The 13211-nt window shown below is 43.8% G+C and overlaps 1 protein-coding gene across 3 annotated transcripts in view; it reads left to right on the forward strand.

Moving 5' to 3' along the window:
* iqsec1a (IQ motif and Sec7 domain ArfGEF 1a) overlaps window positions 1-13211 on the forward strand; it is a 180127-nt gene that overhangs the window by 90031 nt on the left and 76885 nt on the right. Inside the window, exon 1 of one of the 3 annotated variants that reach the window (XM_021615547.2) lies at window positions 8892-9119. The exons of the other annotated variants lie outside the window; for them this stretch is intronic. Within the exon in view, the coding sequence (XP_021471222.2) occupies window positions 8980-9119 (140 nt within the window). The 5' untranslated portion in view covers window positions 8892-8979. Of the gene's footprint in view, window positions 1-8891; window positions 9120-13211 lie in introns of those variants that run through there. 3 annotated transcript variants of the gene reach the window in all.

Consider the following 13211-nt stretch of genomic DNA (forward strand, 5'->3'; position numbering starts at 1 on the left):
ATATTTTTTTAACAAAATCAAATGACAGTTTTTTTTTGTCACATGTTTCGTAGACAACAAGTGTAGAGTAACAGTAAAATGCTTACTTGGGTCTTTCTCCAACAATGCAGAATTAAATACAGTGCCTTGCGAAAGTATTCGGCCCCCTTGAACTTTGCGACCTTTTGCCACATTTCAGGCTTCAAACATAAAGATATAAAACTGTATTTTTTGTGAAGAATCAACAACAAGTGGGACACAATCATGAAGTGGAACGACATTTATTGGATATTTCAAACTTTTTTAACAAATCAAAAACTGAAAAATTGGGCGTGCAAAATTATTCAGCCCCCTTAATACTTTGTAGCGCCACCTTTTGCTGCGATTACAGCTGTAAGTCGCTTGGGGTATGTCTCTATCAGTTTTGCACATCGAGGGACTGAAATGTTTTCCCATTCCTCCTTGCAAAACAGCTCGAGCTCAGTGAGGTTGGATGGAGAGCATTTGTGAACAGCAGTTTTCAGTTCTTTCCACAGATTCTCGATTGGATTCAGGTCTGGACTTTGACTTGGCTATTCTAACACCTGGGTATGTTTATTTTTGAACCATTCCATTGTAGATTTTGCTTTATGTGTTGGATCATTGTCTTGTTAGAAGACAAATCTCCGTCCCAGTCTCAGGTCTTTTGCAGACTCCATCAGGTTTTCTTCCAGAATGGTCCTGTATTTGGCTCCATCCATCTTCCCATCAATTTTAACCATCTTCCCTGTCCCTGCTGAAGAAAAGCAGGCCCAAACCATGATGCTGCCACCACCATGTTTGACAGTGGGGATGGTGTGTTCAGCTGTGTTGCTTTTACGCCAAACATAACGTTTTGCATTGTTGCCAAAAAGTTCAATTTTGGTTTCATCTGACCAGAGCACCTTCTTCCACATGTTTGGTGTGTCTCCCAGGTGGCTTGTGGCAAACTTTAAACGACACTTTTTATGGATATCTTTAAGAAATGGCTTTCTTCTTGCCACTCTTCCATAAAGGCCAGATTTGTGCAATATACAACTGATTGTTGTCCTATGGACAGAGTCTCCCACCTCAGCTGTAGATCTCTGCAGTTCATCCAGAGTGATCATGGGCCTCTTGGCTGCATCTCTGATCAGTCTTCTCCTTGTATGAGCTGAAAGTTTAGAGGGACGGCCAGGTCTTGGTAGATTTGCAGTGGTCTGATACTCCTTCCATTTCAATATTATCGCTTGCACAGTGCTCCTTGGGATGTTTAAAGCTTGGGAAATCTTTTTGTATCCAAAACCGGCTTTAAACTTCTTCACAACAGTATCTCGGACCTGCCTGGTGTGTTCCTTGTTCTTCATGATGCTCTCTGCGCTTTTAACAGACCTCTGAGACTATCACAGTGCAGGTGCATTTATACGGAGACTTGATTACACACAGGTGGATTGTATTTATCATCATTAGTCATTTAGGTCAACATTGGATCATTCAGAGATCCTCACTGAACTTCTGGAGAGAGTTTGCTGCACTGAAAGTAAAGGGGCTGAATAATTTTGCACGCCCAATTTTTCAGTTTTTGATTTGTTAAAAAAGTTTGAAAAATCCAATAAATGTCGTTCCACTTCATGATTGTGTCCCACTTGTTGTTGATTCTTCACAAAAAAATACAGTTTTATATCTTTATGTTTGAAGCCTGAAATGTGGCAAATGGTCGCAAAGTTCAAGGGGGCCGAATACTTTCGCAAGGCACTGTATAAGATATAAATAAAACATTGTAAATAGTGACACAGTGAATAACGAGTACTGTATAAATAACATGGCTATATATATAGGTAGTAGGAAATAACATGGCTAAATACAGGGAGTATGTGTACTGAGTCTACGTGCAGGGGTACACGATAATAGCTATGTACTGTAGGTAGGGTTAAAGTGACTAGCAGCAGCGTATGTGGTGTGTGTGTGTGGCATCAGTATGCATGTGTGTGCATGTTATGTGTGTGTGGACATACATAGTGTGTATGTCCGACTTAAACTGTGTGTGTGTGTGTGTGTGTGTGTGTGTGTGTGTACAGCTGAAGTCGGAAGTTTACATACACCGTAGCCAAATACATTTAAACTCAGTTTTTCACAATTCCTGACATTTAATTCCAGTAAATAATTCCCTGTTTTAGGTCAGTTAGGAACACCACTTTATTTTAAGAATGTGAAATGTCAGAATAATAGTAGAGAGAGTGAATTATTTCAGCTTTTATTTCTTTCATCACATTCCCAGTGGGTCAGAAGTTTATATACACTCAATTAGTATTTGGTAGCATTGCCTTTAAATTGTTTAACTTGGGTCAAACTTTTCGGGTAGCCTTCCACAAGCTTCCCACAATAAGTTGGGTGAATTTTGGCCCATTTCTCCTGACAGAGCTGGTGTAACTCAGTCAGGTTTGTAGGCCTCCTTGCTCGCACACACTTTTTCAGTTCTGCCCACACATTTTCTATAGAATTGAGGTCAGGGCTTTGTGATGGCCACTCCAATACCTTGACTTTGTTTGTCAACTTTTTTGTCAACTTTGGAAGTATGCTTGGGGTCATTGTCTATTTGGAAGACCCATTTGCGACCAAGCTATACTGATGTCTTGAGATGTTGTTTCAATATATCCACATACATATCCACAATATATCCACATACTTTTCCTCTTCATGATGCCATGATGCCATCTATTTTGTGAAGTGCACCAGTCCCACCTGCAGCAAAGCACCCCCACAACATGATGCTGCTACCCCCGTGCTTCACGGTTGGTATGGTGTTCTTCGGCTTGCAAGCATCCCCCTTTTTCCTCCAAACATAACAATGGTCATTATGTCCAAACAGTTCTATATTTGTTTCATCAGACCAGAGGACATTTCTCCAAAAAAGTGCAATCTTTGTCCCCATGTGCAGTTGCAAACCGTAGACTGGCTTTTTCTATGGCGGTTTTGGAGCAGTGGCTTCTTCCTTGCTGAGCGGCCTTTCAGGTTATGACGTTTTACTGTGGATATAGATACTTTTGTACCTGTTTCCTCCTGCATCTTCACAAGGTCCTTTGCTGTTGTTCTGGGATTGATTTGCACTTTTCGCACCAGAGTACGCTCTTCTCTAGGAGACAGAACGCGTCTCCTTCCTGAGCGGTATGAAGGCTGCGTGGTCCCCATGGTGTTTATACTTGCATACTATTGTTTGTACAGATGAACATGGTACCTTCAGGCATTTGGAAATTGCTCCCAAGAAAGAACCAGACTTGTGGAGGTCTAAAATTTGTTTTCTGAGGTCTTGGCTGATTTCTTTAGATTTTCCCATGATGTCAAGCAAAGAGGCACTGAGTTTGAAGGTAGGTCTTGAAATACATCCACAGGTACACCTCCAATTGACTCAAATGATGTCAATTAGCCTATCAGAAGCTTCTAAAGCCATGACATCATTTTCTTGAATTTTCCGAGCTGTTTATAGACAGTCAACTTAGTGTATGTAAACTTCTGACCCAATGGAATTGTGATAGTGAATTATAAGTGAAATAATCTGTCTGTAAACAATTGTTGGAAAAATGACTTGTGTCATGTACAAAGTATATGTCCGAACTTACTTGCCAAAGCTATAGTTCGTTAACAATAAATTTGTGGAGTGGTTGAAAAATGAGTTTTAATGACTCCAACCTAAGTGTATGTCAACCTCTGACTTCAGCTGTATATGTATTTACAATAGGTAGTCCTAGACTAACGCATACAAAGCAGAAAGATGACCATTTCCAAATCATCTGCGGGACAACAAAAGTTGTCTGTCTGACCTGTCCACTTTCAACCGCAGAATGAAAAATGCCAACCGCCGCGACGATCTCTGTCGGGACCGCAGGCAATGCTCTTAAGATCCAGGCTTATTTTAACACAATTCTGTACTCTGTTGGCTGCAGTGGGTCAGTGTTGAGCCAATTCAAATAAATGCTTTTCATTTCGATTCGAAGAGGACTGGGTTGCTTTTTCTTTAGTATGGATGATGACTGAATTTGTGAATCTATATACATTTCCTCATCTCACTGCACATGGCTATTTTTCGTAGATTCCATCTCAGCGGTCCTCTTCAGCTCATCCTTCAGTGCCCGTCAGAACACTGAGAAAGAGGTGCGGTGTGTGATTGTGATGTCAGTAACTCTCCCTCAGGTCCTCTCTCCTGCCTCTCCCTCTCTTACAGTGGGGCAAAAAAGTATTTAGTCAGCCACCAATTGTGCAAGTTCTCCCACTTAAAAAGATGAGAGAGGCCTGTAATTTTCATCATAGGTTCACTTCAACTATGACAGACAAAATGAGAAAAAAAATTCCAGAAAATCACATTGTAGGATTTTGAATGAATTTATTTTCAAATTATGGTGGAAAAAACTTTTGTTATTGACCAAATACTTAATCTCAATACTTTGTTATATACCCTTTGTTGTCTTCACAAGGTTTTCACACACAGTTGCTGGTATTTTGACCCATTCCTCCATGCAGATCTCCTCTAGAGCAGTGATGTTTTGGGGCTGTTGCTGGGCAACACGGACTTTCAACGCCCTCCAAAGATTTTCTATGGGGTTGAGATCTGGAGACTGGCTAGGCCACTCCAGGACCTTGAAATGCTTCTTACGAAGCCACTCCTTCGTTGCCCGTGTGTTTGGGATCATTGTCATGCTGAAAGACCCAGCCACGTTTCATCTTCAATGCCCTTGCTGATGGAAGGAGGTTTCCACTCAAAATCTCACGATACATGGCCCCATTCATTCTTTCCTTTACACGGATCAGTCGTCCTGGTCCCTTTGCAGAAAAACAGCCCCAAAGCATGATGTTTCCACCCCATGCTTCACAGTAGGTATGGTGTTCTTTGGATGCAACTCAGCATTCTTTGTCCTCCAAACACGACGAGTTGAGTTTTTACCAAAAAGTTATATTTTGGTTTCATCTGACCATATGGCATTCTCCCAATCTTCTTCTGGATCATCCAAATGCTCTCTAGCAAACTTCAGACGGGTCTGGACATGTACTGGCTTAAGCAGTGGGACACGTCTGGCACTGCAGGATTTGAGTCCCTGGCGGCCTAGTGTGTTACTGATGGTAGGCTTTGTTACTTTGGTCCCAGCTCTCTGCAGGTCATTCACTAGGTCCCCCCGTGTGGTTCTGGGATTTTTGCTCACCGTTCTTGTGATCATTTTGACCCCACGGGGTGAGATCTTGCGTGGAGCCCCAGATCGAGGGAGATTATCAGTGGTCTTGTATGTCAATGTGATTTTCTGGATTTTGTCTTCTAATTTTGTCTGTCATAGTTGAAGTATACCTATGATGAAAATTACAGGCCTCTCTCATCTTTTTAAGTGGGAGAACTTGCACAATTGGTGGCTGACTAAATACTTTTTTGCCCCACTGTATGTTGTGGGAGACAGCCCAGCCAGGCTCCCCTGCCGTGCAGCTCAGTAGAGTGGGGATCTAAACGAAGCAACGTCCCACTGACAAACACACACGCATCAGCACAGCAATCAGCTATCAACACACACTGCAACAACAACCAGACAATCAGCAAGGCACCATGGGACGATAATTCTCAGCCCAGTACAGAAAAACACTGAATACCACTACTTATCTTCCAGAGCTACACACAACAAGATACATCCATCTGCTGTGCTAGTTCAGACACTATAGTGATGAGGGAGCATTGAAGGAAGTCAAGCTTAGCTTTAGCATCACATTTAATATGGAGTATAATGTTGAAAAGCAGTACACCATAAACAACCAGCTAACTCTGCACCTCCCGGTCCACCAAGTCCAGATGTTCTGTGTATGTGTCCCAGTTGAAGGAGACTATCTTGGCTGTGAAGCGTCATTATTGTTTTATAAGCCCTCATGTGCCAGCGTTCCCAGAGACTGTTGTGGGCTGCAGTGTTATTTTCTATTATTGGACTTCGGCTCACTCGAGGCTACCAATGCAGACACTATAACTGTTCAGCTTTGTGGATAATGCACACCTATTTTATTTTTTACATTTAACTAGGCAAGTCAGTTAAGATCAAATTCTTATTTGCAATGACGGCCTACAATGACGGTGCTTCCCTTTGGGAATCCCAATCACGGCCGGATGTGATGCAGCCTGGATTCGAACCAGGGCCTCTTGCAATGAGATGCAGTGCCTTAGACCACTGCGCCACTCGGGAGCCCTATAGGATGTCCCTCAGCCAATCAGAATGAAGTCTTTCAGAAGGTGGTTACGAAACTGTTATGCTATGTGTGGCTAGAGTTATGCTTCATGTAAAAAACATGGGTTTGATTTGCGGTCTGCTTTGTTAGTTGTTAATCCAATACTTGGGCTGTTCTCTCTTTATTAAGGTTTGATTATCAGTTTGATTTTGATCTGTGGAACTCCATGTCTTTTTAGACTAAGACAGTTTGTCATTGACTGATGTGTCTTTTAGACAAAGGCGTAAAGCTTACTTCATTATTCAATGTTTTTTTTTTCTTTTACTGCATCAGGGATAGCGTACCCAAGCATTTCGGCTTTTATTACAGAGGAATGAGATCAAGGTGCTGGCATTGACATCAAGATGCTGACACCAGGATGAGCTTATCTTTCTGCATCTCTCTATTAAATCCTCTCGTTGTTGTCCGTTAATGTCTGTTCCCAGCAGTGGAAATGAAAACCCCAGATGAAGACATCTCCACGGGCCAGCCTATTGGCGTTTTGCTCCAGATCTATTCACTATCTCAGCCATTTCCTGACACTTTTGGATTTCATTGACTAAGAAGGTTCTGCAGTTTGCTGCCTCTCTAACCGAGAACAGGGATGAGGCAATTAGGCTGGGACTCATCAGTATGCCCTTCCTGTGATGGTTAAAGCCCCCACTGCTGGTGTGTGTGTGTGTGTGTGTGTGTGTGTCCGTGTCCGTGTCCGTCAGCGCGTTCATGCAGACTCTCAATGCAGCATACTACTGCCAGAGTCGATGCCCGGTCTCATCCACCACGCCAGCTGGGCACAGAGAAGCCGTATGGCAACGAGTGGGGGTGCGGAGGTTGGCAGGAGAGGACGACATTGTGTTTTGATGTTTGAGGCCACACACACAGACAACACAAACTGACACACCGTTAAATCAAAATAGACAGCTTTAAGTAGAGAGGAATAGGTCAACCGTTGAAAGCCATAAGGCAGTGTCAAGAGAATAAAGTGGATATATTTGTGGTGTGTGTGTGTGTGTGCATGTGTGTGTACCTGTATAGAGAACCGTATTGCCGGCGTTGAGGAGTGTGAAGATATTTGTCAATCTGACAAGTACAGTATTTGTCAATCTGCTCGCTCAGCACGCCTCTCCTCCTCTGTCTTTGCCTGTGCACTGACTACTAACATCGTGCCTTGGGCTTGCAGCTTCACTCTCAGTGGGGAATGAAATGGATCTCACCACCCCACTCAAAGCTCTGTGTCTGCTGTGAAAAAATAGCGTTAGAGAGCGTAGCTAGATGGTCTTTGACATGAACAGAGCAACAGAAGAGGGAGAGGGAGTTACAGAGGGGTAGAGTTTCCCACCTGTCTCTCTGTGCGCACCAGACGGGCGACATTTATGTGTTATGTGTGATTGATGACTTCAGATGAAGGCCTCCGGGTCTTTGGATTTGAACACACACTCACCCCGCATTTATGAACAGCGACAGCCTCTCGCATTGCCTTTTCACCTCAGTGCATGTTCACCTCAATGACTTTTCAGAATGAAATTCATCTTCCCTGGAGACTCCAGACTAGCAGCCTCATTATTATCTGGAACAGTGAAATGAAGGGAAGTCTATGGTGGTAACTTTTCCTATGGTGTTCAGTGGATCCTGTGAACTCCCACGGCCCTCTGGGTCGATGCGTATGGTCCTGATGAGAGCTGTCTCCATAGACACCTGTGTTACCAGGGCATGGGTGTCAACAATGCCTCTCCTGTTTCCCAGCCCTCATCCAAAGGGTGTCAACAATGCCTCCCCTGCTTCCCAGCCCTCATCCAAAGCCATCCCTGTTCTCTTCTCCCCAGCCCTCCTTATAGTCCCCAGCTCCATTGTGCAGTGGTTCCCAACCAGGGCTACGAGGACCCCTGGGGGGACTTGGCCTGTCCACAGGGGGTACTGTACTTGAGAAGAGCCATGAGACCATGGGCTTACTGGTAAAATGCACATGAGGGGGTACTTCAGGGCTACTCCGGGCAGAGTAAAATTCAGTTGGTGGTACAGTAACCGAAAAAGGTTGGGAACCACTGCCCTAGTGTTTGCTCACAGCAGGGCTTTGTGGTAAGTAGACCCTTCTTTGCCCCCAAGAGCAGATTTTGACAAGAATTTGGTCTGTGTGTGTGCCGCTTGCTTCATTGAGGTGGCTTATTTGTAAAATGTATGTGCTATGCATAAGAGTTCCATTATTATATGAATGAATCTACAGTATATGCTGTAGATAATATAGATGTTAGCCTCTTTTTGTTCACTTTTTGAATGGCTTGAATAAATGCATTGATTCCACGAAGAGGGAGAGGGATAGGGAGAGAGAAAGAAAGAGAAAGACAATGAGCCCTACCTCCAACACATCCTCCTGTTTCCATGGAGATCAGAGAGCCAATCGGATGGCACAGCTGCGGACTGTACTACCGTGAACAGAGGAGAGGTGGTAAAAGGATGGGGATGAGATTCTGTGTGTATTGGAGACAAAAAAAACGACATTCTCCCTCCTGCAGATTATCCCCATGCTTTAGACGGCTAGCCCCGTCTCCTCTGCCATTGGCACGCGTTCAGTGTTAAACAGGCATCCTCCCAAGGACCCTGCTCTACCACTACATCCTCCCCAAACTTTTGGACCTGCCTCGTTACATCACAGAGCTCTCCCTGGCTGGCTGACTGGCTGTTTGTGACTGAGAGAGTAAGAGTGTATGTGAGTGTGTGTGTGAGTCTGTATGCACACGCTGCTGCTCCCGTTGAGTCGAGTCCCATTGACGAGCCTGTGTGATGGACAAGCCGAGCGTATGGCGTGCCGTGGTGAGCAGCACCGACCCCAGGCGTCCCCGCAGCGAGTCCAGCACGCCGCCCAGGGGTGGGACTCACCCGGGCAGACCCAGCTCTGCCATGTCCTACCGGCTATACGACATGTGAGTAGTAGCAGTCCCTTCGAATCCTCATGCTGTATGAATGGAGCTGTGGCTGGGAAGGAAGGGAGGCTGTGGCTGGGCGGATGCAGCCGTGCAGGCAGTGGTTCTCCCATCCTTCATTGACGAGGATGTGGTGTGGCACTTTGTTATTGCAGTGTCTCCAGTGTGTGTGCTGAGTCACCTAGCTGGCGCTTGCAGACCAGACCTTGCTCTGTCCTCTCTTCTCCTCTCAGCCTGTTTGGAGATGGGATGAGTTTATGGCTCTGCCTACAGAGCTCTCTCTTTGCAAACAACCACTGCCTTATGGGGAATGGTGGTCATGTAGAGGGTGTATTTCTGTGTGTGGTAGATGTGTTTGTGGTAGACATGGCTGTTAATATTTATATAAAAAAAATATTTTCATTGCATTCGTTTCCCCTTTTGGTGATTTTGACAAAAATATATGATGAGGGATGATCACTGATTTCTGTTATGTACTGGGAGATGTTTCCATTGTGGTTGAAATCACTGTAATTAGTTGTTTTGAGTGACTGTGATGATACTGTGACTGACTAGGGGAATATGACTCATTTTTGTGACGCTGTGACAGCTTCTTGTTTAGCGCGTGATTTCCTCCTAGCTCTGACGTTTGTGTGTGTGTGTGTGTGTGTTAAGGATGCAGATGGTACTGCTAGTGTGGTGAATGTAATTTTTGGGATGTCGATGTTCACTTCTTCACTGTTTGGAATGCTTCATGCCTGTCTCTCCAGTTCAGCGTCCCAGTGTCATCTCTGTAAAGATCTTTGATTGTGAAAGGACACAAGAATAATTTCATGTACAGTGCATTCGGAAAGTATTCAGACCCTTTGACTTTTTCCACATTTTGTTACGTTTCAGACTTATTCTAAAATTGATTGATGAGGAAATGTTTTGATTTAATCTACACAAAATACCCCATAATGACAAAGTGAAAAACAGGTTAACATTTTTGCAAATGTAAATAATGCATGTATAGTAGTCAGACCCTTTGCTATAAGACTCGAAATTGAGATCAGGTGCATCCTGTTTCCATTGATCATCCTTGATGTTTTTACAACTTGATTGGAGTCCGCCTGTGGTAAATTCAATTGATTGGACATGATTTGGAAAGGCACACACCTGTTTATATAAGGTCTCACCGTTGACAGTGCATGTCAGAGCAAAACCAAGCAATGACGAAGGAATTCCAAGGAGGAGCTCCAAGACAAGATTGTGTCGAGGGACAGATCTGGGGAAGGGTACCAAAACATTTCTGCAGCATTGAAGGTCCCCAAGAACACAGTGGCCTCCATCATTCTTAAATGGAAGAAGTTTGGAACCAAGACTCTTCCTAGTGCTGTCCGCCCGGCTAAACTGGGCAATTGGGGTAGAAGGGCCTTGGTCAAGGAGGTGACCAAAAACTTGTTGGTCACTCTGGCAGAGCTCCAGAGTTCTTCTGTAGAGATGAGAGAGCCTGTCAGAAGGACAACCGTCTCTGCAGCACTCCACCAATCAGGCCTTTATGGTAGTGGCCAGACGGAAGCCACTCCTCCAGTAAAAGGCACATGACAGCCCGCTTTGAGTTTTCCAAAAGGCACCTAAAGGACTCAGACCATGAGAAACAAGATTCTCTTGTTTGATGAAACCATGCTTCACGTCTGGAGGAAACCTACGGTTAAGCATGTTGGTGGCAACATCATGCTTTTGGGGATGTTTCTCAGTAGCAGGGACTGAGAGACCTGTCGGGAAAGATGAACGGAGCAAAGTACAGAGAGATCCTTGATGAAAACCTGCTCCAGAGCGCTAAGCTCCTCAGACTGGGGTGAAGGTTCACCTTCCAACAGGACAATGACCCTAAGCACATAGCCAATACAACGCAGGAGTAGCTTCGGGACAAGTCTCTCAATGTCCTTGAGTGGCCGGGCCAGAGCCCGGACATGAACCCGATCTAACATCTCTGGTGAGACCTGAAAATAGCTGTTCAGCAACACTCCCCATCCAACCTGACAGAGCTTGAGAGGATCTGCAGAGAAGAATGGGAGAAACTCCCCAAATACAGGTGTGCCAAGCTTGTGGCGTCATACACAAGAAGCTGTTAATCACTGCCAAAGGTGCTTCGACAAAGTACTGATTAAATGGTCTGAGTACTTATATAAATGTGATTTTTCTGTTTAAAATATATATAAATAAGAACAAATTAAAAATAAACTGTTTTTGCTTTGCCTTTATGGGGTATTGTGTAGATTGATTGATGGGAGAGAACCTATTTTATCCATTTTAGAATGAGGCTGTAACGTAACAAAATGTGGAAAAAGTCAAGGGGTCTGAATACTTTCCGAATGCAGTATAATTTGTTCTTAATTGACTCGCCTGGATAGATACAGGTTAAATACGAATAAAATATGTGTCCCCACACTCGTAACAGGATTTCTGGAAAACGTACAGATTTTGGGAAAGTTACCAGAATTTTGCGACCCTACACACTCGACACTCCCACGTTTCTTGTTTTGATGGTTGTCTCTTCTTCGGCTGCGGGATGTGTTTGAGTTGCTATTTCGGTGCAGGCGCCTGTGCCAAAATCTGTGTTCCAACATGACTCCACGCAGAGCTCGTATGACTGAAAGAAAGAGGTGTTCGTCATCGTCACATAATACGTCACTGTGGGTGAATAAACAATAACAAAACACTCCCCGCCACTTGTTTTGGTAAACAGCTGAGGAATGGGGCTTGAGAAATACAGTGAGCTCCAAAAATATTGGGACAGTGACACATTTTTGGTTGTTTTGGTTCTGTACTTCAGCGATTTGAAATGATACAGTGACTATGAGCTTAAAGCGCAGACTGTCAGTTTTAATTTGAGGGTATTTTCAACCATATCGGGTGAACCGTTTAGAAATTAGTGCACTTTTTGAACATAGTCCCTTCATTTTAGGGGACCGAAAGTATATGGGACAAATTCACTTACAGTACCAGTCAAATGTTTGGACACACCTACTCATTCCAGGGTTTTTCTTTATTTTTACTATTTTCTATGTTGTAGAATAGTAGTGAAGTAATAAAATAACACACATGGAATCATGTGTAACCAAAAAAGTCTTAAACAAATCCAAATTATATTTTATATTTGAGATACTTCAAAGTAGTCACCCTTTGCCTTGATGACAGCTTTACACACGCTTGGCATTATCTCAACCAGCTTCATCTGGAATGCTTTTCCAACAGTCTTGAAGGAGTTCCCAGATATGCTGATCACTTGTTGGCTGCTTTCCCATCACTCTGCGGTCCAACTCATCCCAAACAATCTCAATTGGGTTGAGGTCGGGTGATTGTGGAGGCCAGGTCATCTGATGCTGCACTCGTCACTCTCCCTCTTGGTCAAATTGACCTTACACAGCCTGGAGGTGTGTAACAGCAACCAAGAGTCCTGTTGAAAAACAATTGATAGTCCCACTCAGCGCAAACCAGAATGCTGTGGTAACCATGCTGGTTAAGTGTACCTTGAATTCTAAATAAATCACAGACAGCGTCACCAGTAAAGCACCATTGCACCTGCTCCTCCATGCTTCACGGTGGGAAACACACATGCGGAGATCATCCTACTCTGCGTCTCACAAAGACACAGTGGTTGGAACCAAAAATCTCAAATTTGGACTCCTCAGAACAAAGAACAGATTTCCACCAGTTTAATGTACATTGCTCGTGTTTCTTGGCCCAAGCAAGCCTTTTCTCATTGGTTTCCTTTAGGAGTGGTTTATTTGCAGCAATTTGACCATGAATGCCTGATTCACGCAGTCTCCTCTGAACAGCTGATGTTGAAATGTGTCTGTTACGTGAACTCTGTGAAGCATTTATTTAGGCAAAATTTTCCGGGGCTGGTAACTCTAATGAACTTTTCCTCTGCAGCAGAGGTAACTAAATAATGAAAAACCCTTGAATGAGTCGGTGTGTCCAAACTTTTCACTGATACTGTATATGTCTAAACACTTCTGTTAATGTGGATGCTACCATGATAACAGATATTCATGAATGAATTGTGAATAATGATGAGCGAGAAAGTAAAAAAAAAAAACTTGCCTTTTATTGTAATGGTGAGAG

Source organism: Oncorhynchus mykiss, chromosome 9, assembly GCF_013265735.2.
Source record: "Oncorhynchus mykiss isolate Arlee chromosome 9, USDA_OmykA_1.1, whole genome shotgun sequence".
NCBI lineage: Eukaryota > Metazoa > Chordata > Actinopteri > Salmoniformes > Salmonidae > Oncorhynchus > Oncorhynchus mykiss.